A 25,932-nucleotide genomic window follows, 5' to 3' on the forward strand; every position below is an offset into this window, starting at 1 on the left:
GTATGTAGTGTTTAATTATTTTAACTCCATCCTTTTGAAGGCCTGTTCCACTTTAGCTGAAGTTATGACAGTTTAGTTAGCTCTGTTAGTTTAAAAAGAGAAGGCATAGTTTATTCTCTCTCCTTCTCTCTCTCGCCTGCAGATATAGAATATTAGTATTTTTAGATAAAGTAAAATAGCTTATTTTAGAGATGTAGAAAGGTTAGTTTGAATGTGTTGTTAATATAACATGCTGTCAGTTTAAATAGACTAGACATCTAAATTTGATGAAAATTTAGAATGATAATTATTTTAGTAATGATAATGTATTCTTATTGAAATAAAACCTTGTTTTTTCTTTCCCTGGCACATTTTTTGGTCTTAGAGAACACCCACAACTTGAAGAAACCCACCACACAATTTAAGTCGCTTTGCCTATATCCTTTTCCCAGATATGTAATTTATCCAAAGACCATCTCCTTGGTCAGTATTACAAGCTGTTTTTATTATTTTCTTAACATTTGTTTATTAATCATTTTCCGTATCATATATGTCATCAGAGAAGGAAGAATCACACTCAATTTTTCTTTTTCTTTTCCTTCTCATGTTCTATCTTAAGATTAAAAACATACTTAAATGAAGAGTTGGTTCAAATCTTCCGTGAAACATAGACACAATATTCTCAATGAGGGAAAATTTGAATTTAAATTCCTTTATCTTGTGTAAAAATGCTTTTAATTCAGTCTTGAAAACACACAGACATTTTATAGTTATGAGCTGCAAATCCCCCCCCACTTTTGTGTTTTGCAGAAGTTCATAGATTTTGCTGACAATTTTAAAAGAAATGCTTAATGATCTAATGATTACCATTTGGTAATTAGCTGGAGTAGCATTTCAACATGCATCTGATAAGCTTTGGCTCGGTTAACCAGCATCCTGGAAACTAAAGTCATAGTGATTCTGACACTGTTCTTGTCTTCATATTCTTGCTTTTACTTGGGACCCCAAGACATCTAGCTTTTGTGATTCTGCCACAATATACCATCCCCTGAACATCACTGATGGCAAAATTATCATTACATAGCTTTCCCCTCAAGCTCCTTAGTTTTCAGTCATTATCAACAAAGAGAGAAACGTTGAAGGTACTGAGAAGTCTAGTGCTTACAGCTGGTTGCAGCAATTTCAACTTGCGCAAGACCCCATGTTTGTGAAAACAAACCAAGAATCTCTGAACGGGATGTAATCAACCTCCCATCTACTGAGAAACACTGCAAAAATGACTTCAGCTGCCAAAAATAATAATGTCGTTTACAAGCAGCTCTTCCTAGGTCTAAGGAAGAACTAGCCACACATGTGAGTTTACGCTGGATTCCGACGAGCAAGCAAAGAGGGCAAAGCTTACCTCCCTCCCATAAAATACACAGTATCGGAACCCACGGGAAGCTGGGGCCCGTTTCCAAGGTGCTGGCAATATTGAGGGAGATTCGTATCCACAGAAATCTAAACAGTAAGTGACCCCAGAGAAAAGAATTCTATTTGGGAGCAGTTCTTTGCGGCCACTTTTCCTCTGTAACCAAGCTGCCCTGTCTTGTGAAGGCAGAGCTGTTAAATACCTCTTAGTCACCAGCCCCAAACCAAATCTTTCTTTTTTTCAAAATATTATTTGGCAGCTTCCTTTAAGGGACCTCAAGAGCTTGGGAGGGAATATTCACAAATGACCCTTTAGAAACGTTTCATCACAAAAGCCCTGCACCTACCTCTGGTTGAGCTGGCCGATCGGTCTGCATGGGCTGGATGTGAAAAAAGACCCGGGGTGATGGCTTCTCTAAATTTACCAGAAAGAAAGAACCTGGGATGCTTGTCGTTTAAGTGTCTCTAAACATGGTTTGCATAGCTGGATCTCTGCTTATCTGTGCCTTTCGGCTTTCGCTTCCATACATGGATCTGTTCCCAACAGTAACTCCAAGCTGTCGAAAAGAAGCTATCTGGCAGCTCTCCGCTTCATCCAACACATGGATGATAAAAATACACATATAGAGATCCTTCCAGCCAGGCGCATTTCCCACCCTGCCATCCTGCCACTATGCCTTTTCACAAACACACGTTCAGATTGGCATTTTTACTCTCTACATTTTTACTCTCTAGATGGTTAGAGAACAACCAATTTTTAACCTGATTCCCACATAGTGTTTTCAGGATGTGGGTTTCCTGAGCTTTGTGAAAAGAGAGATGTGATTACAGTTCCTTACCAGGATTTTCATCCTTAAAGATTTCAGTGATAAGATACAGGTATGAGACCCAAAAAGCGTTAGGAAATGAATGGATGTCTGAACAATGGATTACATTGTTCAGGGATGAATAAATACATAAGGTATTTCTTTAACCAGGGATAGTTGTTAATACTCTGGATAGTTTGTCTTAAAGAAACAGTCCCCAGCCTTTCTGGCACCAGGGACCAGTTTCATGGAAGACAATTTTTTCATGGTCTGGGGTTGGGGGGTGGGTGGGGATGGTGGGGAGGAATGATTTCAGTATGATTCATGTGCATTACATTTATCGTGCACTTTATTTATTATTATTATTACATCAGCTCCAGCTCAGATCATCAGGCATTAGATCCTAGAGGATAAGGACCCCTGTCTTTAAGGATAAGGTAGCAGCAGCAGGTCAAAGTAATCAAAATCTCTAATAAGAGGAGGAAAGGCCAAGTTCTTACTGGAATTGCTTCTCACTAGGATAATTGAGGCAGTTCCAAAGAAGCGACCATCGGTTCGAGATTCAGGAAACATTTTTTTCTTTAATGTTAAAGAATATAAACCTGAATAGAATACTAATTACTACATTTGTTAACTTCAGTGGTACTCTAAATGATACATAGCTGTGACTTACATTTTAAGTGGCGGGGGTCGGGGGCAAGGGGAACAAATCCTGCTCTGTGTGGTAGAGAGGTGCTGCATACTCCCTTAGGATGCCCAGTTCTTTTGAAATCTAGCTTTTCAGGTGTTTAAGCTTATCTGCCTCTCTCTTTTCTCAATTTGTTGTTACTTATGTAATAAGAGGACAAAATATGGAAAGAGAGAGAAAGAGACCTTTCAAATAACATTTTCCCACCGGTTAACTTTTTCAAAATCACGTTAAAACTCCTTAGAGTCTCTCGTTAGAAAAAAGAAATTTGAGACACACAGGCATAATTCATTTTAGTATATTGAAATGAGTTTGCTTAAAATATTCCAGAGGAAAAAGGGAGAGGCAGACAAAACATGACTAACAAAATGATCATATTTGCAGATAGCCTATAGGTACACCTATCAACCTGTGACTGGAGTTCATTATTATCTTCTCTATCTCATGTAGGTTTTAATATTTCTATAGAAGAAAAATAGAGAAGGATACCTAACTGATATATTTATGGCAAGTTAGAGCACTCCTAAGTTTTAGTAATCTCTGTGTAATAACACTAAGGTCAGAACAATGAGAGGCAAAGTTGTTTTTTGTTCAAAATATTCTGAAATTCCAACCTCTCTCGCCCTCCCTACCAGCAATTACGTATATATAAATAAATATATGCATATAAATATTACATATATAAATTTAATATAGTTATAAAGTTTTTCTTTATATGTTTATATAATAAATTATATAGATCTTCATAATAAATTACCTAGTATTTATATAATAATATATAGTCTATAGAATAATACCTAATGAAAATTAAGATTGATATTTAACAAGCTGACCAATGATGGGCATGGTACAAGATGACTTTTCCCAGGAGTTATTCATCACCCTCCCTTCCCTTGCCTTTTCCTACTGTAGAAATTCAAAAGCAAAGCTCTTTTCTCATCCATTGCTGCTAGGGATGACCATGTAACACTGTTTTGGCCAAACAGGGGTAAACAGGAGTCCCTTGGGGAGACTTCAGAAAAGGGTTTTTTTTTTTAATTCACTATTTGCAGGGCAGAAGTAGGGACACAGACACAGAGAACAGACTTGTGCACACAGGAGGGAGAGAGTGGCGTGAATTGAGAGTGTAATGTAGAAATATATACATCACCATATTTAAAATAGATAACCTGTGGGAATTTGCTATAAGACACAGGAAGCTCAAATGGGGGCTCTGTGACAATCTAGAGGAGTGGGATTGGGTGAGTGGTGGGACGGAGTTTCAAGAAGGAAGGGGACATACGTATGCCTATGGCTGACTCATGTTGATGTGTAGTAGAGACCAACATTATATTGTGCCCTCCAATTAAAAAATAAAAAGGGACAGGATCAGCTTTTACCCATCTTGTCCTTTTGCTACTTCCACCTCGTTCCTTCTGAGAGAGCAAATTCAAGGCCTGAAATTGCAGCTGCCATTTGGTGACCAGGAGGGGACAAGCAGAGGGACAAAGGCCTGGAAAGCAAGGAAAGTGAACCAGACAGACAAAAGAATGTCAGTTCTTGCCAGCAATCCTGAGTCTCTGTAGCAATCTCAAGCTGTCCGCCTCTTATCAGTGGAGAAAAATAAAACCGTAATGAATACAAGATGGGTTCTAGATGATCAACTCAGGATTCAAATGAAAAGACAATGCTTTGGTCCTAGCTCTGTTACTTACTAGCTATATAACACTGGTCATATCACAAAGTTCTGATTCTTCCTCTGTTAGTTAGTCAAGAAAACTCTTGACCTTCTCACTCTAGAATTATCCTATGAGTTAATGTGTTTGGCATAGTTTAGTTAATATGCAGAGCAGTTACTACATTAGGACCCACAATGACTATGTATACCAGGGCCTGGGAGACTGCTCTGTTCAAAGAACTCACAGACCCTTTGATAGGCTTAACTTAAGACCTCTTGGAATTTTTAGCAACATCCAAGGTATGAGAAGCTTGTGTATTCCAAAATGCGTTTGCCCGTTTTGGGTTGGCCAAACTGAGTTGGCATGTTCTTGACGAAGCTTGCTGTGTAAGTGGGCCAACTTCCTGCTTAGCTTGGGTAATCAGTACTCTTGGCCGGGGAGATTTTCCTCAACTCTGGAAGATGCCTTGGGGTATGTGTATAAGGAAAAATTCTCTTGTTAAGGAGGTTCGAGTCCTATTATACTTTCAGGGAAAGAGGTTAAACTGGTCTTCATGACACTTGCAAATGAGGAAGTCAGGATTTAATGTATTGACATCAAAAAATTTGTCTAACTCCATAGAGAAGTGCATCTGGGCATGCTCTTTCACTATGGGATAGTTTGCACAGGCTGTTCCTTTCAATGGAAAGTTCTGTACCTTCCCCAAAAAGTAGGCACATTCATGCATATGCTTTACCTTTTCTGCCTGATGAAGGTATCCTCAGGCTTTTAAGATTCAGCTCAGTGTCTCTTCCTTTCTCAAGTCTTTCCAGACCTCACCACCAGATATTACAAGGCACATATGGCATACTCTAGTCTCTTCTGACCTCTCCACCCTTGGCCATTAGACTGTAAGCTCCTGGAAGACAGGGGCACCGTATTATTTGTTCTTGTATTTCCAACATTCAATGCAGTGTATCTTCTACAGTAACTTGACAAGTTTGCTGAATAATTACATGGATTAATACATGAGTGAAAAATGGTCAGATGATAATTAACTCTCAACTAGTATTATTAGCCTGGCAGCCCTCCCTGCTGTTTAAGGTATAAGAATCTCAAATAGGGACTTCACTCTTAGTCCAATGGTTAAGACTCCATGCTCCCAATGCAGGGGGTTAGGGTTCAACCCTTGGTCAGGGAACTAGATCCCACATGGCACAATGAAGACCCTGCATAGCCAAAAAAAAAAAAAAGAGAATCTCAAATACCCCACTGACCATCTGGATAGTGTCTGCCAACTCAAAGGAGACAGAAAAACAGAGTGTCAAAAAATATCAACATCATTTTGGTTTATCTGGACAAATTATCTAATGTTTTCAGTTCCCTAAAGCAGCGGGCCACAATGTTAACATAGATCATTTAGACTGGATGTCTGACACAAATTAGTAGTATTAAAGAGGGAGATAAGGATTGTAATGTTTAAAAAGAGCAGAGATATTCAATTTTTGGTGGTTAAAATATTTTCTTCTTTTGTCTAAGGACATAAAGGAAATCTTTTATGAAAGTCTTGTTAAGGCATATAGCAAGTTTTAAAAAGTTTCAAGGCAAATTATTAGCAAACTCAGTCTATCTTTCAAGATGAGGAATAATTTAAAGCAATTGAACACAGTTCTTACTTATCCTTGAAGAACCACTTCAAACATCGTTTCTTCTAAATAGATTTTCTTGACTTGTTCCCAGCATCACCACTGACACAGTGATTAAATTTTTTCTCAGCATAATGTCCAAACTTCTCTTATATTATTGAGATATAATTCACATGCCAGACTATTCACTGAGCCACTGTACAATCCTATGGTGTTTACTATAATACATTTGCAGATATGTGCAACTATCACTGCAATCAATTTTAAAACATTTTCATCTCATTCCTGTCCTTCCATTCTCCTCAGCTCTAAGGAACCAGTAATCAACTTTCTGTCTCAATGGATCTCTCTATTAGGGACTTTAATGCATTGTCTTTTGTGTCTGGCTTCCTTCATTTAGCATGTTTTCAAAGTTCATCCATTTGTAGCATGAATTAGTACTTTATTTCTCTTTTTGACTGAGTAATATTTCATTGTGTAGATATACCCTATATTGTTTATCCATTCATCTATTAATGAACATCTCACTGTTTTACACCTGTTGGCTATTATGAATGATCCTGCTATAAATATTTGTGTAAAACTTTTTATATCAACATGTTGTAATTTCTCTTGGATGTATACTTGGGAATGGAATTGTTGGGTTATATGGTAATTCTCTTCCAAGGTGGTGCTAGTGGTAAAGAACCCACCTGCCAATGCAGGAGATGTAAGGAATGCAGGTTCAATCCCTGGATCAGGAAGATCCCCTGGAGGAGTGCATGGCAACCCACCACAGTATTCTCGCCTGGCAAATCCCATGGACAGAGGACCCTGGCAGGCTATGGTTCATAGGGTAGCAAAAAGTTGGACACAACTGAAGCAACTTAGCACGCACACATGCATGGTAATTCTGTTTCATCATTTGAGGAACTGCCAGATTATTTTCTAAAGCAGTTGTGGCATTTTATAGTCTCACTAGCTGTGTATGGGTGTTCAATATCTCCATACAATTGTTATATTTTTTGTTCTCTAACTTTCTCATTCAAGCTATGCTAGTGTTTGCAGAATGGTATCTCACTGTGGTTTTGATTTGCATTCACTGATGACTAATGATGTTTAACAGTTTTTTCCTGTACTTGCTGGTTATTTGCATATCTTCCTTGAAGACACACCTATTCAGATTTTTTGCCCACTTCTTTATTGGGTGGTCTTTTTATCATTCAGTTGTAAATGTCTATTATATATTCCAGGTACAAATTTATCAGCTACATGATTTGCAAATATTTTCTTGCATTTTGTGGTGTTTTGTTTGTTTGTTTTACTTTCTTGTAAAAGTAAGTAAAAGGGGCACTCTAGGGGGTGTTGAAATATTGATGAAGACCAATTTATTTTTTCTTTTGTTGCTCATACTTTTGCCAAATCTGAAGGCATGAAGTTTTCTGCCTATGCTTTCATCTAAGAGTTTTATAGCTTTAGCTCTTATGTTTAGGTAATTAATCCATTTTGAATTAACTTTTCTGTATGAAATGGACTTCATTCTTTTGTAAATTGATACCCATTTGTCCCAGCACCATTTGTTGAGCATACTATTTTTTTTCTCATTGAATAGTCTTAGTAATCCTGTTGGTTGTCAGTTGACCTTAGATGTATTTATTTAGATTTGTATTTAATTTATTTCTGGAGTCTCAACTTTTTCCTATTGATCTATATGTATGTCTGTCTTTGTTCCAATAAGACACTGTTTTCATTACATTATTTTGTAGTAAGTTTTGAAATTAGGAATGAGTTCTACTTTTTTCTTCTTTTTTTCATAATTATTTTGACTATTATGGGTTTCTTTACCATCTGAGCCACCAGGGAAGCCCTATTATGGGTTTCTTTCAATTCAATATGAATTTCAGAATCAGACTGTTTTTATAATATAGTCAACTGAATTTCTAATAGGAATTGTGTTAAATCTGTAGGTCAGCTTTGAGAGTACTGCCATCTTAACAGTATTCAATCTTCTGATCCATAAACATGGGTGATTTTCATTTATTTAGATCTTTGTTAAATTTTTAAGAATATTTTTTAGTTTTCAGAGTATGTTTTACACTTTTTGGATAAATTTATTTCTAAATATTTTATTCTTCTGCTGCTATTGTGAAAGGAATTGTCTTCTTACTTTCATTTTCAAACTGAAAATGAAGCCACCTGGACATTTGTTTTCTTTACAGGTAAGTTTTTTTTGAAAACTAATCTGATCTCTACACTTGCTATAACTTTACTCAGATTATCTATTTTTAAAAATTAGTTTAGTTTCTTAAATGAGTCTTTTGAGGAATTAGTCATTTCGTCTAAGTTATCAATTCACTGGCATACAATAGTTTATAATAGTCCTTTCAATCATTTTTATACCTGTAAGATCAATAATAATGTCCCCTGTTAATGTCTTGAGTCTCTTTTCTTCTTGGTCAAGCTAGCTAAATGTTTGCCAATTTATCTTTATAATTATTACATCTCTCTGATGAATTGGCTCCTTCTCATTATAAATGGAAGTGTTGTAGCATGTTTGCCTCAGATTTCTGGCTTAAGTTTTGGGTGGATGATGGCACTATTTAAAGCCAAATTCTTAACTTGCCATTCCCCGTTCAGCATTTTTCAATACTTACCCAGGCCTTTCAGGATAAAATATAAATTTCTTAGGTTTTGAAAATGTTCTGAGAGTTACTTGTTCACATCTTAATTACTTCTCTGGTCAGTCACCATCAAAGTTTCTCTCATTTCATTATAAATGACTTGGTGTACATGTGCATCCTGGCCAGTTGCAAAAACTTGGTTTTCTTCACCTGCTATTTTCCTGCATGTCTTTTGCCTACACTATCATTCATTCTCTTCTTTATTTAGCTAACTCCTTGAATTTCAAAGCTCAGATCAACTGTTCTCTTCTCTGGGGAGAAGATTCTTCCTCTATTGTTTAGGTTTTTGAGGCATATTAGGCCTACTTTGTACAACCCTGACATTCCACTCAATAACTGTAGGGTAATTATTATTTTGTTGGTTAGCTTTTCAGTTAGGCTTTAAGTTTTATATAGTCAGACAATAGATTTCATTTTTACTTGCATCATTAAAACATCATACAATAGGTGTTCAATACAATGTATAACTGAACAAGGGACTAAACGGACAGATGAATAAATTATTCTCAATTCAAAGAATAAAAAAAGATTTCATGGAATAATTGCCTGGCTTTGAATTATACTCCTCACTCTTTTTAAAAATTGTATTTATTTGTTTTTGGCTGTGCTGGGTCTTTGTGGCTGTGCTGGGTCTTTTTTCCTGAATGGGCTTTTCTTTAGTTGTGGCAAGTGGGGGCTACCCTCTAGTTGAGGTACGAGAGCTTCCCATCGCAGTGGCTTCTCTTCTTGTGGAACACGGGCTCAAGGGTGTGTGGGCTTCAGTAGTTGTAATGCATGGGCTCAATAATTGTGGATCCCAGGCTCTAGAGAACAGGCTCAATGTGGTGCATGGGCTTAGTTGCTCCACGGCATGTGGCATTTTCCCAGACCAAGGATCGAACACGTGGATTTTTTACTACTGAGCCACAAGGGAAACCCTATACTCCTCACTCTGAAGCAGGGATAGGACGGAGACAAGCATAAATCACATACCAGGTACATGTGTCCTGAGGCCCTGAGTGAATAATGGTGAGAAGGCGGGGGTTTCAGGCAGACAAAAGTGTTGGAGTAATAGCTGAGATGCAACATGGTATAGAATATGTTTGGCTAGTTGTGAGGGGTCCACTTTGGCTGATTCTTGGGGTGATTGTAGGGGATAGTGGGACTCAAAACCCCTCAAGTGCCAAACTTATCAGCATTTTGATTTTGAATGGGTTAAATGGAGGAGTTATGGCATTGTTGAAATTGCTGAGACTGGAGCTAACATATACACACTATATTTAAAACAGCTAGCCAACAAGGACCCATTGTATAGCACAGGGAACTATATTCAACTGTCAGTGATAAGCAATATGAGAAAAGAATTTGAAAAAGAAAGAGTATTGCGTATGGATAGGCTTCCCAGGTGGCACAAGTGGTAAAGAACTCACCTGCCAATGCAGGTAGAGGTAAGAGGCGTGGGTTCGATCCCTGGGTCAGGAAGATACCCTGGAGGAGGGCATCGCCACCCACTCTGTTATTCTTGCCTGGAGACTCTCATGGTCAGAGGAGACTAGAGGGCTAGAGTCTATGGGGTCACAAAGAGTCAGATGTGACTGAAGCAACTTAGAACATGCATAACTGAATCACTTTACAGTACACCTGAAGCTAACCCAATACTGTAAATCAGAATGAAGTGCTGGGGCTTCAGCTGGTTTGAAAATTGATCTGCTATGCTAATATGATTTCTGGCTTTTTAAATTCTGCCCAGAGCATTGGAAAGCAGAATCATTGTACTTAACATAATAGATTGCATCTAAGAGGTCTCTTACCCACTCCAGTGTTCTTGCCTGGAGAATCCCAGGGACGGTGGAGCCTGGTGGGCTGCCGTCTATGGGGTCGCACAGAGTCGGACACAACTGAAGCGACTTAGCAGCAGCAGCAAGAGGTCTCTTAATTCTATAATATAATAATTCTGGCCCTATACAACAGGCATATTAAATTTACTTGCTGTATTTATTGTTAAAATATTTGATTATTTGTGTTATACATCCTTGTATTTCAGATTACATGATTTGGTGATTTGAAGCTGTTATTGGAAACTTAACTCTAACTGAGCTGGCAGTATCCAAGAAGATGATCTTGGGTAAATCCATTTCATTTTTGCTCTCTTTGCAGGGTCTGATTTTCCTATTCTGTGCCATTTGAAAATGACAGGCCCTCTTGCTTTCACTTCTTTCCAAACTCATGTCCCATGATTTATAAGAAACATTTTGTTATTATCTGCCAGGTTATTGTTCAAGGTTCTACTTGTTGTTGTAGGTCAGTTGCTAAGTCGTGTCCAACTCTTTGTGACCCCATGAACTGAAGCACGCCAACCTTCCCTGTCCCTTCACAGTCTTCCAGAGTTTGTTCAAACTCATGTCCATTGAGTCAGTGATGTCATCCAACCATCTCGTCCTCTGCCACCTCCTCCTCTTGCCTCAATATTTCCCAGCATCAGGGTCTTTTCCAATGAGTTGGCACTTCCTGACAGGTAGTCAAAATATTAGAGCTTCAGCAACAGCTTTTCCAACAGATATTCAGGGTTGATTTCCTTTAGGATTGACTGGTTTAATCTCCTTGCTGTCAAGGTCTGTCTAGAGTCTTCTCCAGCACCACAGTTCGAAAGCATCAATTCTTTGGCACTTAGCCTTCTTTATGGTCCAACTCTCACTCCCATCATGACTACTGGAAAAACCACAGCTTTGACTATATAGACCTTTTTTTGGCAAAGTGATGTCTCTTCTTTTTAATACACTGTCTAGGTTTGTTATAGCTATTCTCCCAAGGAGTAAGCATCTCTTAATTTCGTGGCTGCAGTCCCTGTCCCCATTGATTTTGGAGCCCAAGAAAATGAAATCTATCAGTTTCCACTTTTTCCTCATCTATTTTCCATGAAGTTATAGGATCAAATGCCATGATCTTAGTTTTTTAAATGTTCAGTTTTAAGCCAGCTTTTTCACTCTCTTCTTTCATTTTCAGCAAGAGGTTTTTTAGTTCCTCACTTTCTGCCATTAAAGCGGTATCATCTGCATATCTGAGATTGTTGATATTTCTCCCAGCAATCTTGATTCCAGCTTGTGAATCATCCAGCTCATCATTTTGTATGATGTACTCTGCATATAAGTTAAATAAACAGGGTGACAATATACAGTTTTGACGTACTCCTTTTCCAATTTTGAACCAGTCTGTTGTTCCATGTCCAGTTCTAACTGTTGCTTCTTGTCCTGCATACAGGTTTCTCAGGAGGCTTGTAAGGTGGTCTGGTTTTCCCATCTTTTTAAGAATATTCCACAGTTGTGATCAACACAGTCAAAGGCTTTAAAGTAGTCAATGAAGCACAAGCAGATGGTTTTTTGGAATTCCCTTGCTTTTTCTATGATCTAACGGATGTTGGCAATTTGATCTCTGATTCCTCTGCCTTTTCTAAATCCAGCTTATACATCTGGAAATTCTCAGTTCACATATTGCTGAAGCTTAGCTTGAAGGATTTTGAGCACAATTTTACTAGCATGTGAAATAAGTGCAATTGTACTTTAATTTGAACATTCTTTGGCATTGCCTTTCTTAGGGATTGGAATGAAAACTGACCTTTTTCAGTCCTGTGGCCACTGCTGAGTTTTCCAAATGTGCTGGCATATTGAATCCAGCCCTTTAACAGCATATTTTAGGATTTGAAATAGCTCAGTTGGAATTCCATCTCCTCCTCTAAGCTTTGTTTGTAGTAGTGCCTCCCTCGGCCCACTTGACTTCACACTGCAAGATGTCTGGCTCTAGGTAAGTGCCCATACCATTGTGGTTATCTGGGTCATTAAGAGACTTTTTGTACAGTTCTGTGTGTTCTTGCCACCTTTTCTTAATCTCATTTACTTCTGTTAGGTCCTTGCCATTTTTATTCTTTATTGTGCCTATCTTTGCATGAAATATTCCCTTAGTAACTCCAATTTTCTTAAAGAGATCTCTAGTTTCTCTAATTCTATCATTTTTCTCTATTTCTTTGCATCATTCACTTTAGTAGGAAGTCAAGAAATACCTAGAGTAACTGGCAAGTATGGCCCTGGAATACAAAATAAAGCAGGGCAAAGGCTAACAGAGTTTGCCAAGAAAATGCACTGATTATAGCAAATACCCTCTTCCAATAACACAAAAGACAACTCTACACATTGATATCACCAGATGGTCAGTACTGCAATCAGATTGATTATATTCTTTGCAGCCAAAGATGCAGAAGCTCTATACAGTCAGCAAAATCAAGACATAGAGCTGATTGTGGCTCAGATCATCAGCTTTGTATTGCAAAATTCAGGCTCAAGTTGAAGAAAGTAGGGAAAACCACTAGGCCATTCAGATATGATCTAAATCAAATCTTTTATGAATATACAGTGGAGGTGATGAATAGATTCAAGGGACTAGATCTGGTATACAGAGTGCCTGAAGAACTATTGATGGAGGTTCATAACATTGTACAGGAGGTGGTGACCAAAACCATCCTTAAGAAAAAGAAATGCAAGAAGGCAAACTGGCTGCCTGAGGAGGGCTTACAAATAAGCTGAGAAAAGAAGAGAAGCAAAAGGCAAAGGAGAAAGGGTAAGATATACCAAACTGAATGCAGAACTCCAGAGAATAGCAAGAAGAGGTAAGAAAGTCTTCTTGAATGCACAGTGCAAAGATTCTACTTATGAGCCCCCAAACGAATAAAAAGCCTGAAGCCATCTCAAGTTCCTTCTGGGTGCCAAGGCGTCTAGCCCATCATAGGTGCCCAATGATACCCTCTGCCTTCGTGTGACACACGAGGACGTCCCTTCCACGCTGGTGGTGGTGGTGGTGGTGGTGTGTGTGTTGGTCACTCAGTTGTGTCTGACTCCTTGCGACCTCATGGATTGTAGTCCACCAGGCTCTTCTGTGCATGAGGATTCTCCAGGCAAGAATACTGGAGTGAGTTGCCATTTCCGTCTCCAGGGGGCCTTCCTGATCCAGGGGTTGAACCCAGGTCTCCTGCATTGCAGGCAGATGCTTTACTGTCTGAGCTACTAGGGAAACCCATGCTTGTGCTAGAACATTATGATTATTACACAATTCAGTTCTGTATTTTATTTAAAAAATAAGGAAAACAAAACAGTATTCAATTATTTCTTGCTGTCTATTGGGACTGTAAATTCTCCTTTTCAGAGTGGATTAGAATCTTCCTGACTTCAGAATCTGAGCCCATTATGTACTTTGTAATCTATAATACCTAACATAGTGTTCTGTTCCTAAATAAATGACTTCCTAAAGAAATAAATAATTTTGTAAAGAAATATTAAGTATACTTCTCTTAGTTCTCTCAGATTTTGCTATTATTAAAATTATTTTTCACCAGATACTATTAAAAATCAGTGGTTAAAAAGCTTTACTAATTGTAATAGTGTATCATTTAAAGTCGGTTCTAAATTCCTATATAGACAGCCTCATTAAGCACGATTATGTCTATGGGCTTATCTCTGTGGAACAGGCAGCAATATTAACGCTAAAAGAAAGTACAATACAGATGTGGGTTTTTTGGGACATAGGTTTTTTTGAGTTATAGCAGGCAGAGCTTGAAGAGATGAACTAAAATTAGGGTAAGCAATTTCAAGGTATTTTGACTAGAGTTGTTGGACAACTGAGCAGAGAATGCCTTATTACCATTCTCTCTCAATAGCGTAGTTGGGCCCCAGGGAATACATACATATACATATACATATACACACACACACACACACACACACACACACACACACACACACACACACACACATTCCAAGGTGGCACTTATTGTAAAAAACTTGCCTGTCAATGCTGGAGACATGAGACACTGGTTTGATCCCTTGTTCAGGAAGATCCCCTGGAGGAGGGCATGGCAACCCACTCCAATATTCTTGTCTGGAGAAACCCATGGACAGAGGGCTATAGTCCATAGGGTCACAGAGTTGGACACAACTGAAGAGACTTGGCATGCACACAATATATATAATATATATGTTAAATTATATATTAATATTTATATATAATGAATATTATATATATATATATATATACTTTTTCTTTTTTTGCAAGGAGGGTACTTTAAAGGCACTGATGAATGAGAAGCCATCCTGTCAAGCTGGCTGGGACCAGATTAAATCCAATGAGGCTGACACTAACTTGGGGTGAGTGAGTGGTTATGATGGGGCTGAAAAGTAGGAAAGCATTTCTTCAAACACACCTGGCCATTGTTCCCAAAGAAAAAGTGAAGAGACTTTGCAAAAATTTCAGGTTACAAAACATTTCTTAGGATCTATCCATGCCCGGAGCCTCATCAGAGCCATCTAAGTCCATCGATTATTATATGTGTCATCTAAGCTATTCATTAACTCAGGAAAAAGTCACAGACAAGTGTTTAGAAAAATGCACAGAGGTTACATGAAGATGTATATTTTTCCAAACCAGCACTTATGTTAAGGTATGTCAGAACTATCTACAAGTTACTTTAATGGGACCACTTTCTAAATGCAACAAGTTCAGTAAATCACTCTACTTTTCTTTGTCTTTTCATCTTGCATGTAAAATTTTAACCACAGTGGAGGGAGAAAATCTTTGGCCCAAAAAACAAATGTCTTATCCACAGATACAGGTAAAGGGAAACATTGTTGCTTCCTACTCTGGTGGTGGTGGTGTGTGTGTTGGTCACTCAGTTGTATCCTACTCTTTGTGACCCCATGTACTTTAGCCCACCAGGCTCCTCTGTCCATGGGATTTCCCAGGCAAGAATACTGGAGTGGGTTGCCATTTCCTACCCCAGGGGATCTTCATGACCCAGGGATTGAACCCGCATCTCCTGCATTGCAGGCGGATTCTTTATCCCTGAGCCACCATAGAAGCCCAAGATGGAAACCATAGCTCTTCAGTGATGGCATTAGTCAATGTGATTTGTTTTTAATTTGTTACAGGGTCAAATATCACTGGTAAGTGGCATAAAATGCTTCAAAGTATTCCTGTGCTTGTGCAGTTGCTCTAAGGACTTAAAGAGGGAAATCTTAAAGCAACATGCTCTGATCAGGAAACAGCTGGCAATGGCAGCGACCTGATATGGAGCCATCAAGAACTGAAGGTTTATTTTGAATGAGAGGTGTTGTCCAGCTGTGAGACTGAGTGATGGCAGCTGAGAATAAGTACACAAGCAATCATGACTCCAGGTATGAAGTTATTGAGACTGTATCTTGTTTTCCTTCTTTTTCTGCTATTGCATCCATACGGCTGCGTTCAATCCTATCTGTGGAGGAGGAATAAAGTTCTTCAGTTTATTCTTCTTATTAACGACAGTTTCTGAGCTGTCATGATTTGGAATTATAATGATAAAAATGGCTCTTTCAGATAAAAGAAGCAATATATTCCAAAGTCAAATTATGTATTGGACAGGTAAGAATGCTTCATCATTAAATAGTCTTTAATAAGCTTTGTCATTAATTTTTTATATTAGTTGTTCTCCCTTTTCTGTAGTTATATAGCTTTGAGCCAAGTCATTTCATTCTTCCTGGTTTGTACCAAAGTTACAGTTTTATTGCAATAGACCATATGAACTGCTCAATTAATTATTTGTTTTTGAACAATCTAAAATTGCAACATTTTCTATTTGATTGCCACTTTAGGAGTTTGCAAAGCACTTTAGCATGCCTTATTTAAATTAAAGTTCACTGCAACATAAAGATATTGCCCAAAATATGTGGTTTTTAAGCCTCAGTATTTTATAGTCATATTCCATGTATCATATCCACATATCATAGACACAGAGACAGACAAATACAAATACATACCTATGAAAGCCATATTCCCCAAATTTATGCTTTGTGCTTTCTTTTAGGGTTTTCTTATCAATATAATTAAAAAACCCCTCTTCCTGTTTGTATTACAGAAAAAACCTATTTGATGATTCAGAAATTTTACCCTGTTCCTTTTTTGGTTCTTATAATTATGTAAGGCACTGATTGGGCCAGTTACCACATGGAATATGAATATGGATAAGATAAAATTCTTTACTTCAGTGAGATTAAAAGTCATTTACTTTCTTCACCCAATCCTTCCCAACCAGCACTTTCACTAGACAATTTCAGTAGGAAAAAAAGGTACTTATTTTAGAACCTGGGGAGGCAAGCTGGAGCCTGGGCAGATTTTCCACTTGTTGGAACTGTTTTGACCTTGCCTAAATGTACAACACTCTTTTTCATCTGGTTGCCTTTATAATGCAAAGGGCAGAGCCAAATGGCTCAGAGCACAATCAGTGGGTCCAGAGTATTGAAACACTCTCTCAATGACAGTGCCAAGTTACTTTTTTGTTCGTGAAACACTTGAAAAATGAGAAAGAACATCAGGCTTTCAAGAGAGAACTGAGAGAGTTGGTTCCCAATGCTTTCATTACCAAAAGAGGGTGTTAAAATGCATAGAAATGTTAAATCTCTACTAAAAAATATCAATGAATGACACATCTAGTTGCAGCTCATTCGACCTTGATTTAAAAATCATTTGCAATCTTAAAATAGAATGGTTCTGAAATATAAAAAGTATTTCAGTTTTACCTCCTGAGTGTGAATGTATTTGAAAAATCAGAGGGGAAGCTGTCAAAGGGAAGTAGAATATCTGTACCACCACCTACACTCTCTCAAACAAAAATTATAATGTAGTTATACAGAAGTATGTTCTAACGGAACACTCATTTTGTTAAAATGTGTGTGGGACCCTGTAGGTTTAAAAAGTGCCAGGTCTGACCATAAGATAAAATAATAATACCACTAGTTGGTATTCATATAGCATTTTTCTACTGAAGACCTTAAAATGATTTATGTGTATAATTCAATCTTCTGGTGATGTTATTTGGAATCTTAGCCAGTATGCTTTTAATACATCAAGCAACCTGGAAAATGATCAAGCCTCACTGTAGATGAAGTTTTTAGGAATTTAATTTCTTGTTGCAAACCTGGGAAATAAGAGAGTAATGATCCCTAAACCAAGGCAACTCTTGCACGTAGGCAACTTCTCTATAGACTGTTGCTACATGTGGTATGAAGGACACCATTCAAAGCCCCCACAATGTTGCTGCTGCTGCTGCTGCTAAGTCGCTTCAGTCATGTCTGACTCTGTGACCCCATAGACAGCAGCCCACCAGGCTTCCCCGTCCCTGGGATTCTCCAGGCAAGAACACTGGAGTGGGTTGCCATTTCCTTCTCCAATGCATGAAAGTGAAAAGTGAAAGTGAAGTCTCTCATTCGTGTTTGACTCTTTGCGACCCCATGGACTGCAGCCTACCAGGCTCCTCCGTCCATGGGATTTTCCAGGCAAGAGTACTGGAGTGGGGTGCCATTGCCTTCTCCGCCCCACAATGTTACACTCCATTTAATATGCTGCCAAGTAACAAATTTCAAGGCAAAACTTTAATTCAATCGTTTCTTTGAAAGGTTCAGTGTCTCTACTCAGAAATGATAGAGGATTTATTCAAAAAATTAAAATCTGATGAAGAGGCTACTTGAGAATTTCTAGTATTGCAGCAACATTTTATACACATTTTTTCTATTTAAAGCACTTATATTTCACATCAAGATTGCTATTTTAGGTTAAGATACCATGTTAAAGAACTGTTGTGTCCTTATGATATGAGGATTGATGTAAGATAAAGCACTTCGTTGCCATGGGGATCAGTAAATAGTCTTGATCTGGGATACTAGTTTCCATTGCCAAGACATGGGTGGAATAAGGTGGTTCCCACAGACTCTGTTTTCTCTAGACTAAAAATACTGTATGATTTCCATTAAAGGACAATTAAAAAATTTCCTGATGGTTTTGCTTAAAGGAAACATACCCTATCATTTTCAGAACAGTTAATCAGTGAGCTCATGAGGCAGTATTTTGAGATTATATTTGTATGTAATATTAATTATGCCCACACTAGGTTGTATCAAAGGTGCTGTAGCAACTGCCGCTTTTTTTAGTATTGTTTCATGTGGTCTTAGAGAAGAAATAGTTTATGAAGATATAAACAAAATTATTCCTTTTAAGTTTGACAATATAAAGCTTAGCACATTGAAGTGAACCCTTTAAAAAAGTGTTGGTTTGCAAAATACTGTTCCAAACTGTTGTGATGAACATGAATTCTATTAATATTGCTTTTATGGCCTCTAGTCAAAAAAGCCAAAGCCTTGCATTTTTCCCCTTAAGCTTATTATTAAATAATATGTCAACATAAATTTAATTAACCTGTGTATGTATATATATATATATATATATATATGAGGTTATAGAACTTGCAAAGTGATTTTACCACCAATCATTTTGCCTGATGTATGTCACCATTTTCTTAGATAGGCAGAGCTGGTAGTTACTAGTCTCTTTTTGTATGGTGAGATTCAGGATTAAAAAGATAAAAATGCTTGCCTAAAGCTACGTGGAAAATAAGAGTACGTTTGAGCACCAGATCCCAAAATGAAAACTACTCTCCCTATTCTACTGTAATATTATGAAAACAACATACATCATCTCATTCAGTCATTTCCTATGAACTCTATCGTTACATCATCAAGACATGAATTTGATTCTGTGACAATAACACTAAAGTATCATCTGAATATTGAAAATTTGGTTGAACTAAATAGCAGTGAATTATAATTATCCATTGGCTGGGGCTAGGAATTCTACACATTGTCCTATAAATTAGAGTATTTATTTTAAGAAAATTTGACACACATTGAAAGAAATCACTGCAGATGGTGACTGTAGCCATGAAATTAAAAGACACTTGATCCTTGGAAGTAAAGTTATGACTAACCTAGACAGCATATTAAAAAGCAGAGACATTACTTTGCCAGCAAAGATCCATCTAATCAAAGCTATGGTTTTTCCAGTAGTCATGTATGGATGTGAAAGTTGGACTATAAAGAAAGCTGAGCGCCGAAGCATTGATGCTTTTGAACTGTGGTGTTGGAGAAGACTCTTGAGAGTCCCTTGGACTGCAAGGAGATCCAACCAGTCCATCCTAAAGGAAATCACTCCTGTATATTCATTGGAAGGGCTGAAGCTGAAACTCCAATACTTTGGCCACCCGATGTGAAGAACTGACTATTTGAAAAGACCCTGATGCTGGGAATGGCACCCCACTCCAGTACTCTTGCCTGGAAAATCCCATGGACAGAGGAGCCTGGTAGGCTGCAGTCCATGGGGTCGCACAGAGTCGGACACGACTGAGCGACTTCACTTTCACTTTTCACTTTCATGCACTGGAGAAGGAAATGGCAACCCACTCCAGTGTTCTTGCCTGGAGAATCCCAGGGACAGGGGAGCCTAGTGGGCTGCCGTCTATGGGGTCGCACAGAGTCAGACACGACTGAAGCGACTTAGCAGCAGCAGCAGATGCTGGGAAAGATTGAAAGCAGCAGGAGAAGGGAACGACAGAGGATGAGATGGCTGGATGGCATCACCGACTCAATGGACATGAGTTTGAATAAACTCTGGGAGTTGGTGATGGACAGGAAGGCCTGGCGTGCTGCAGTCCATGGGGTCGCAGAGTCAGACACGACTGAACGACTGAACTGAACTGAAAGTAACTAATTTTAAGTTTTGTTATAAACTCTGCCCAAATCAAATTTAATTTTCCTACTCAGAAGGTGAGTTTCCTTTCCCTTCTGTTTTTTTTTATCCAATGACCTCTGTGGCTTGTCAGCCTTAGTAAGTTTATCATTGTACAACTTAACCTATTTGGGGGTATTACTTTGATGGATGTCAAGCTAACACAGCCAGGTTTAAAATATTATTGTTATTATTCCTCATGCTGTCTTCCTTTAAGGTATGTGCTTTATATAGGGTATTTATTGGGCTATTTCCAGTTTTAAATGAGTGTAATTCATCAAGGGAGCAACACAAGCTAAAGAACCAAAGTGTATGCATATTGATGGACTCTGCTTCAGGAGTTTTAAAATACGTGCTTTCCTCTATTCAAACATCACCCTCTTTCATGCAGGCTCATCCCTCTCTGAACATCATTTATAAAAGCTGTCACTCGACTCGATAAGGGTCTCATTTTTCTCACCTGCTCCACAGGAGAGGCATCTGCTGGTTCCTGATACCCAGGTCCCTGGAGTTAAATGCTTCATGTCTCTACTGTCTTCCTTATTATCTTACCCTTTACTTCTATGAGCCACCCCCATAACTTTCCACAATCTTAATTCTCTCCTTAAATAATAGAGTTAGTTTCTTATGTTTGCAACCAGAGAATCCTGCTTGCTGTAGAAGAGTAAAAAGTAGGTATTTTAATTAGTGCTTCCTTTCTCTTTGAGCAATACTGTAAAATAACCCACTATTTTTGTCACTGAGCAATATTTATTATAGCAATATTATCGTTTTCTTAAATTACTAACATTCATTTACTGAGATACTGTGCCTTTTGCTTGAATCTCACAATGTTTTTCATAACCCATTTTAGGAGGGAGCCCCAGTGAAATGTACCTGTTTATCAAAGCTCCCTACAATCTTTATTATTTGGAGTTATGGGTCCCAAAATGTATCATCTGGATTTGAGATTCACTCATTTGGCTAGCACACCACTTGACCAGGCTCATTTAGGAGACAGAGAAATTGAAGTTCTGGTTACCTAGGTATATCTCTAGGTCAAAAGTTGTTTCTCTTTTCTCCAGCCTAGCAATCTGTTTGCTCTGCTAATTGAACTACTCCAGTCAGATCAATACCATCCCTTATCTGCAGTGAGGCAGGTAAGAAATCCAATCCCAGGTGGTGGATGAGCTGCTTTTCCCTCCTGCATGCCGGCCTACTGATGTAAGTCTTAGCATAACAGATGCTACTGGCAAAAGGTAAGTGTACTAAAATGAGAGCCATGTCCTTGCTGAGTTCCTTTACTCCTGACAGAGCATTAGTATTTCCCCCTCAAAGATCACCATTGCTGCTGCTGCTGCTGCTGAGTCGCTTCAGTGGTGTCCGACTCTGTTCGACCCCATAGACGGCAGCCCACCAGGCTCCCCCGTCCCTGGGATTCTCCAGGCAAGAACACTGGAGTGGGTTGCCATTGCCTTCTCCAATGCATGAAAGTGAAAAGTGAAAGTGAAGTCGCTCAGTCTCGTCAACTCTTAGCGACCCCATGGACTGCAGCCTACTAGGCTCCTCCATCCATGGGATTTTCCAGGCAAGAGTACTGGAGTGGGTTGCCATTGCCTTTACCAATTCAGTTTCTAGGAAGCCTATATTTAGTTCAGGGCTAGAAATAAACCCAAGCATCATCATATCCACTCTTTATCCCTTATCCTTCTTAACATCTTTAAAGGAGGAATGATGAGAACTTATGAGAAAATAAGTTGAAAACTTCCTATTTTTTCCATTAAATCCAGTCCTCCTGTGTCCCTATGTCAGTCACGATCACAATCATTTGCACAGTGACCCAGGTTGGGAACCAAGCTTTCCAACTGGTTACTGTGCCTCCTATCTGGAGTTCTTATTCTTCTATGTTGTATCCAGTATGATCTTTGCTTGTTTGAAATGGACGGTTAGGTTGCTTCCATGTCTTGACTATTGTAAATTGCACTGCAATGAACATTGGGGTGCATGTATCTTTTCTAATTGGAGTGTTCCTCTTTTCCAGATATATGCCCAGGAGTGGAATTGCTGAATCATACAGCAACTCTATATTTAGTTTTTTAAGGAACTTCCATATGGCTCTCTTACAGTGGTTGTATCAATTTACATTTCCACAAACAGCATAGGAGGGTTCCCTTTTCTCCACACATCATCCAGCATTGTTATTTGTAGACTTTTTAATGATGGCCATTCTGACTGGTGTGACGTGCTATATCATTGTAGTTTTGATTTGCATTTCTCTAACGATCAGCGATACTGAGCATCTTTTCATGTACCTGTTGGCCATCTGCATGTCTTTTTTGGAGAAATGTCTGTTTAGGTCTTCTGCTCATTTTTTGATTTTTTTGATACCAAGCTATTTAAGTTGATTGTATATTTTGGAAGTTAAGCCCTTGTTGGTCACATTATTTGCAAATATTTTCTCTAGTCTATAGGTTATTTTTAAATTTTGGTTGTGGTTTCCTTTGCTGTGCAAAGCTTTTAAGTTTAATTAGGTCCCATTTGTTTATTTTTGTTTTTGTTTCCATTACTCTAGGAGACAGATCCAAAAAGATATTGCTATGATATATGTCAAAAAGTGTCCTGCCCATGTTTTCCCCTGGGAGTTGTATAGAATCTGGCCTTACATTTAGGTCTTTAATCCATTTTGAGTTTATTTCTGTGTATGGTATTTGAGAATGTTCTAACTTCATTCTTCTACATGTGGCTGTCCAGTTTTCCCAGCACCACTTATTGAAGAGACTGTTTTTTCTCCTTTGTACAATGTGATCTTTACTAAGTCTGGATCTGATTTTATCACTCTTCTGATTTAAGTCTTACTGTGGCTTCCAAGAGCTTTGTGGTTACTCTCAACTTCCCCAGCTTGCTATACAAGTTCCTTCCTGATTTGGTATCTGCTTGTTTCTTTCAGCTTATCTTCCAGCACTGTCTCATAAGCACCTTTCGCTCTGGTCATATTAAACTATTTGCCTCTGTCCTCAAGGATTTCATAGATGTAATTCTCTCTACTTCAAAATATTCTTACTATTTTTTATCTATCCATTACATTTTTGTTCTTCAAGACCAAGTTTTGAAAAGGAACCCTTCTGATCTCTTAACAATAAAGGTGTGTTTTCCTCTGTGTCTTCAATTCATCCTCAGCAAATATTTTAGCACCTGTCACATAAGATTACATTGTTGGGGACTTGCGTGGTGGCCCAGTGGTTAAGACTCTGCAGTTCCAATGCAGGGGTCAGGGGTTCAATCCCTGGTCAGGGAACTAAGATTCTTCACGCAGCATGGCATGGCCAAAATTAATAAATAAATAGAGATTACATTGCTGATTTACAGCTCTGGGTCTTCCACTGGATGTGAAACTTTAGGAGAGGAAAAGAGTGTATCACTTTGTGTTTATATGCTCCAGTACCCAGTTGTGTGCATAGAATATAGAAAGTCATCAAATTTCCTTCGGGAATTAAAGGAGAAATTTGAGAGTTAATAAACCAAGTAGATAGATGATATAGAGAAATGTAAGTCAGCCAGGAAGGCAGAGTTGCAAAGTACACTTTACCACAAACAATTCCTCCTGGCTAATTATCTCCTTTTGCAATCACCAATCTTTCGATCTTGCTGAAACCACATTTTTTTTTCAAGCCCAGCCTGCTCACTCTCCCTAGGACTCTAGGTGAGGCTCATTTCCCTCTTGTAATAAGCATCTAGTATTGGGTATCATATACTCTTGCTTAACCAAGCTATTTCACTTCCCTGAATCAATTAGCTCCACATTTTCATCTCTTCTAATATGTTTGTTTTTCTATTAAATAGAAACAGAAGTAAATTCCCATTAGTATTTATGGACCTAAACATGCATCTTACAACCACTTTTACTTGAACTCTGGGTAGCTGCACAGCATATGGAGGACAGAATGAAAGCTATAGATTCAGAGGCTAAAGTGTGAACTTCAGTCTTCTCACTTTCTATCTATGTCATGCAGGTAGGGTATTGTTACCTTTCTCTTTAAGCCTCAGGCTCTTTTCAACAAAGCTGGGGATTATAATATCTTCCATAAGCAGTTCTGAAGGATGAGATCTGAAGCATGGGATCCCTACCTAGCACATAGTAGTTTCTCTGTAGATTGATAGTAATTATGTTAATACAAAGAATCTTTCCATTATAATCAGATATACTGATTTCACTTGGTTTCACACTCCTAGGTCATTCAATATTTTAAATCAAATTAAAAAGAGCATTAGAACTGTACATGGAAAAACAGACTGGTTCCATATTGGGGAAGGAGTACGTCAAGGCTGTATATTGTCACCCTGCTTATTTAAGTTATGTGCAGAGTACATCATGAGAAACGCTGGGCTGGAGGAAGCACAAGATGAAATCAAGTTTGCTGGGAGAAATATCAATAACCTCAGATATGCAGATGACACCACACTTATGGCAGAAAGTGAAGAAGAACTAAAGAGCTTCTTGATGAAAGTGAAAGAAGAGAGTGAAAACGTTGGCTTAAAGCTCAACATTCAGAAAACTAAGATCATGGCATCCAGTCCCATCACTTTATGGCAAATGGGGAAATAATGGAAACAGTGGCAGACTTCATTTTCTTGGGCTCCAAAATCACTGCAGATGGTAACTGCAGCCATGAAATTAAAAGACGTTTGCTCCTTGGAAGAAAAGCTGTGACCAACCTAGACAGAGACATTACTTTGCCAACAAAGGTCCGTCTAGTCAAAGCTATGGTTTTTCCAGTAGTCACGTATGGATGTGAGAGTTGGACTATAATGAAACCTGAGTGCCAAAGAGTTGATGCTTTTGAACTGTGGTGTTGGAGAAGACACTTGAGAGTCCCTTGGAGTGCAAGGAGATCCAACCAATCCATCCTAAAGGAGACCAGTCCTGAGTGTTCATTGGAAGGACTGATGTTGAAGTTGAAACTCCAATACTTTGGCCACCTGATGCGAAGAACTGGCTCATTTGAAAAGACCCTGATGCTAGGCAAGATTGAAAGTGGGAGGAGAAGGGGAAGGCAGAGGATGAGATAGTTGGATGGCATCACCGACTCGAAGGACATGAATTTTAGTAAGCTCTGGGAGTTGGTGATGGACAGGGAAGCCTGGCATACTGCAGTCCATGGGGTCACAGTGTCGGACATGACCTAGTGACTGTACTGAACTGAACTGAAAAGAGCATGTGAGACAGAAGGTTCTGAGTTCTAAACAAGAGAAAAAATTTTATTTCAGTTACAGTGACATTGCATACATTGATGTGTGAATGTTGAGGTCACTTGCTTTCTTGATTGGAAAGGTTTTTATTATGATCCTTCAAATATAGATGTGGATGTAAATATGAAAGATACCAAAAAAATTCCAGACTTGTTTTCCTATATTGTCCTTCCTTTTGCCCATTTACTTCATCCTTTCTTGCCATTATTCCCATGGTTCTTGCCATTATTTCTTCTGCTTGAGTACTCAGTGTTCTTATTTTTGCTCATATCT

The 25,932-nt window shown here is 38.4% G+C and overlaps 1 protein-coding gene and 1 long non-coding RNA gene across 12 annotated transcripts in view; one reads left to right on the forward strand and one right to left on the reverse strand.

Moving 5' to 3' along the window:
* Positions 1 to 1,805, reverse strand: part of SLC8A1 (solute carrier family 8 member A1) — a 447,525-nt gene extending 445,720 nt beyond the window's left edge. For 10 of the 11 annotated variants that reach the window (XM_005212561.5, XM_010809914.4, XM_024998355.2 and 7 more), the window contains exon 1: positions 1,737 to 1,785. In XM_005212561.5, the coding sequence (XP_005212618.1) occupies positions 1,737 to 1,766 (30 nt within the window). In that variant the 5' untranslated portion in view covers positions 1,767 to 1,785. 11 annotated transcript variants of the gene reach the window in all.
* LOC104973311 (uncharacterized) lies at positions 1,140 to 16,385 on the forward strand. The gene is made up of 3 exons (XR_001501296.3): positions 1,140 to 1,486; positions 14,902 to 14,993; positions 15,774 to 16,385. It is a non-coding gene; the product is annotated as an uncharacterized lncRNA (long non-coding RNA).
* The last annotated feature ends 9,547 nt before the right edge of the window (positions 16,386 to 25,932 follow it).

Source organism: Bos taurus, chromosome 11 (assembly GCF_002263795.3).
Source record: "Bos taurus isolate L1 Dominette 01449 registration number 42190680 breed Hereford chromosome 11, ARS-UCD2.0, whole genome shotgun sequence".
Classification (NCBI taxonomy): Eukaryota; Metazoa; Chordata; class Mammalia; order Artiodactyla; family Bovidae; genus Bos; species Bos taurus.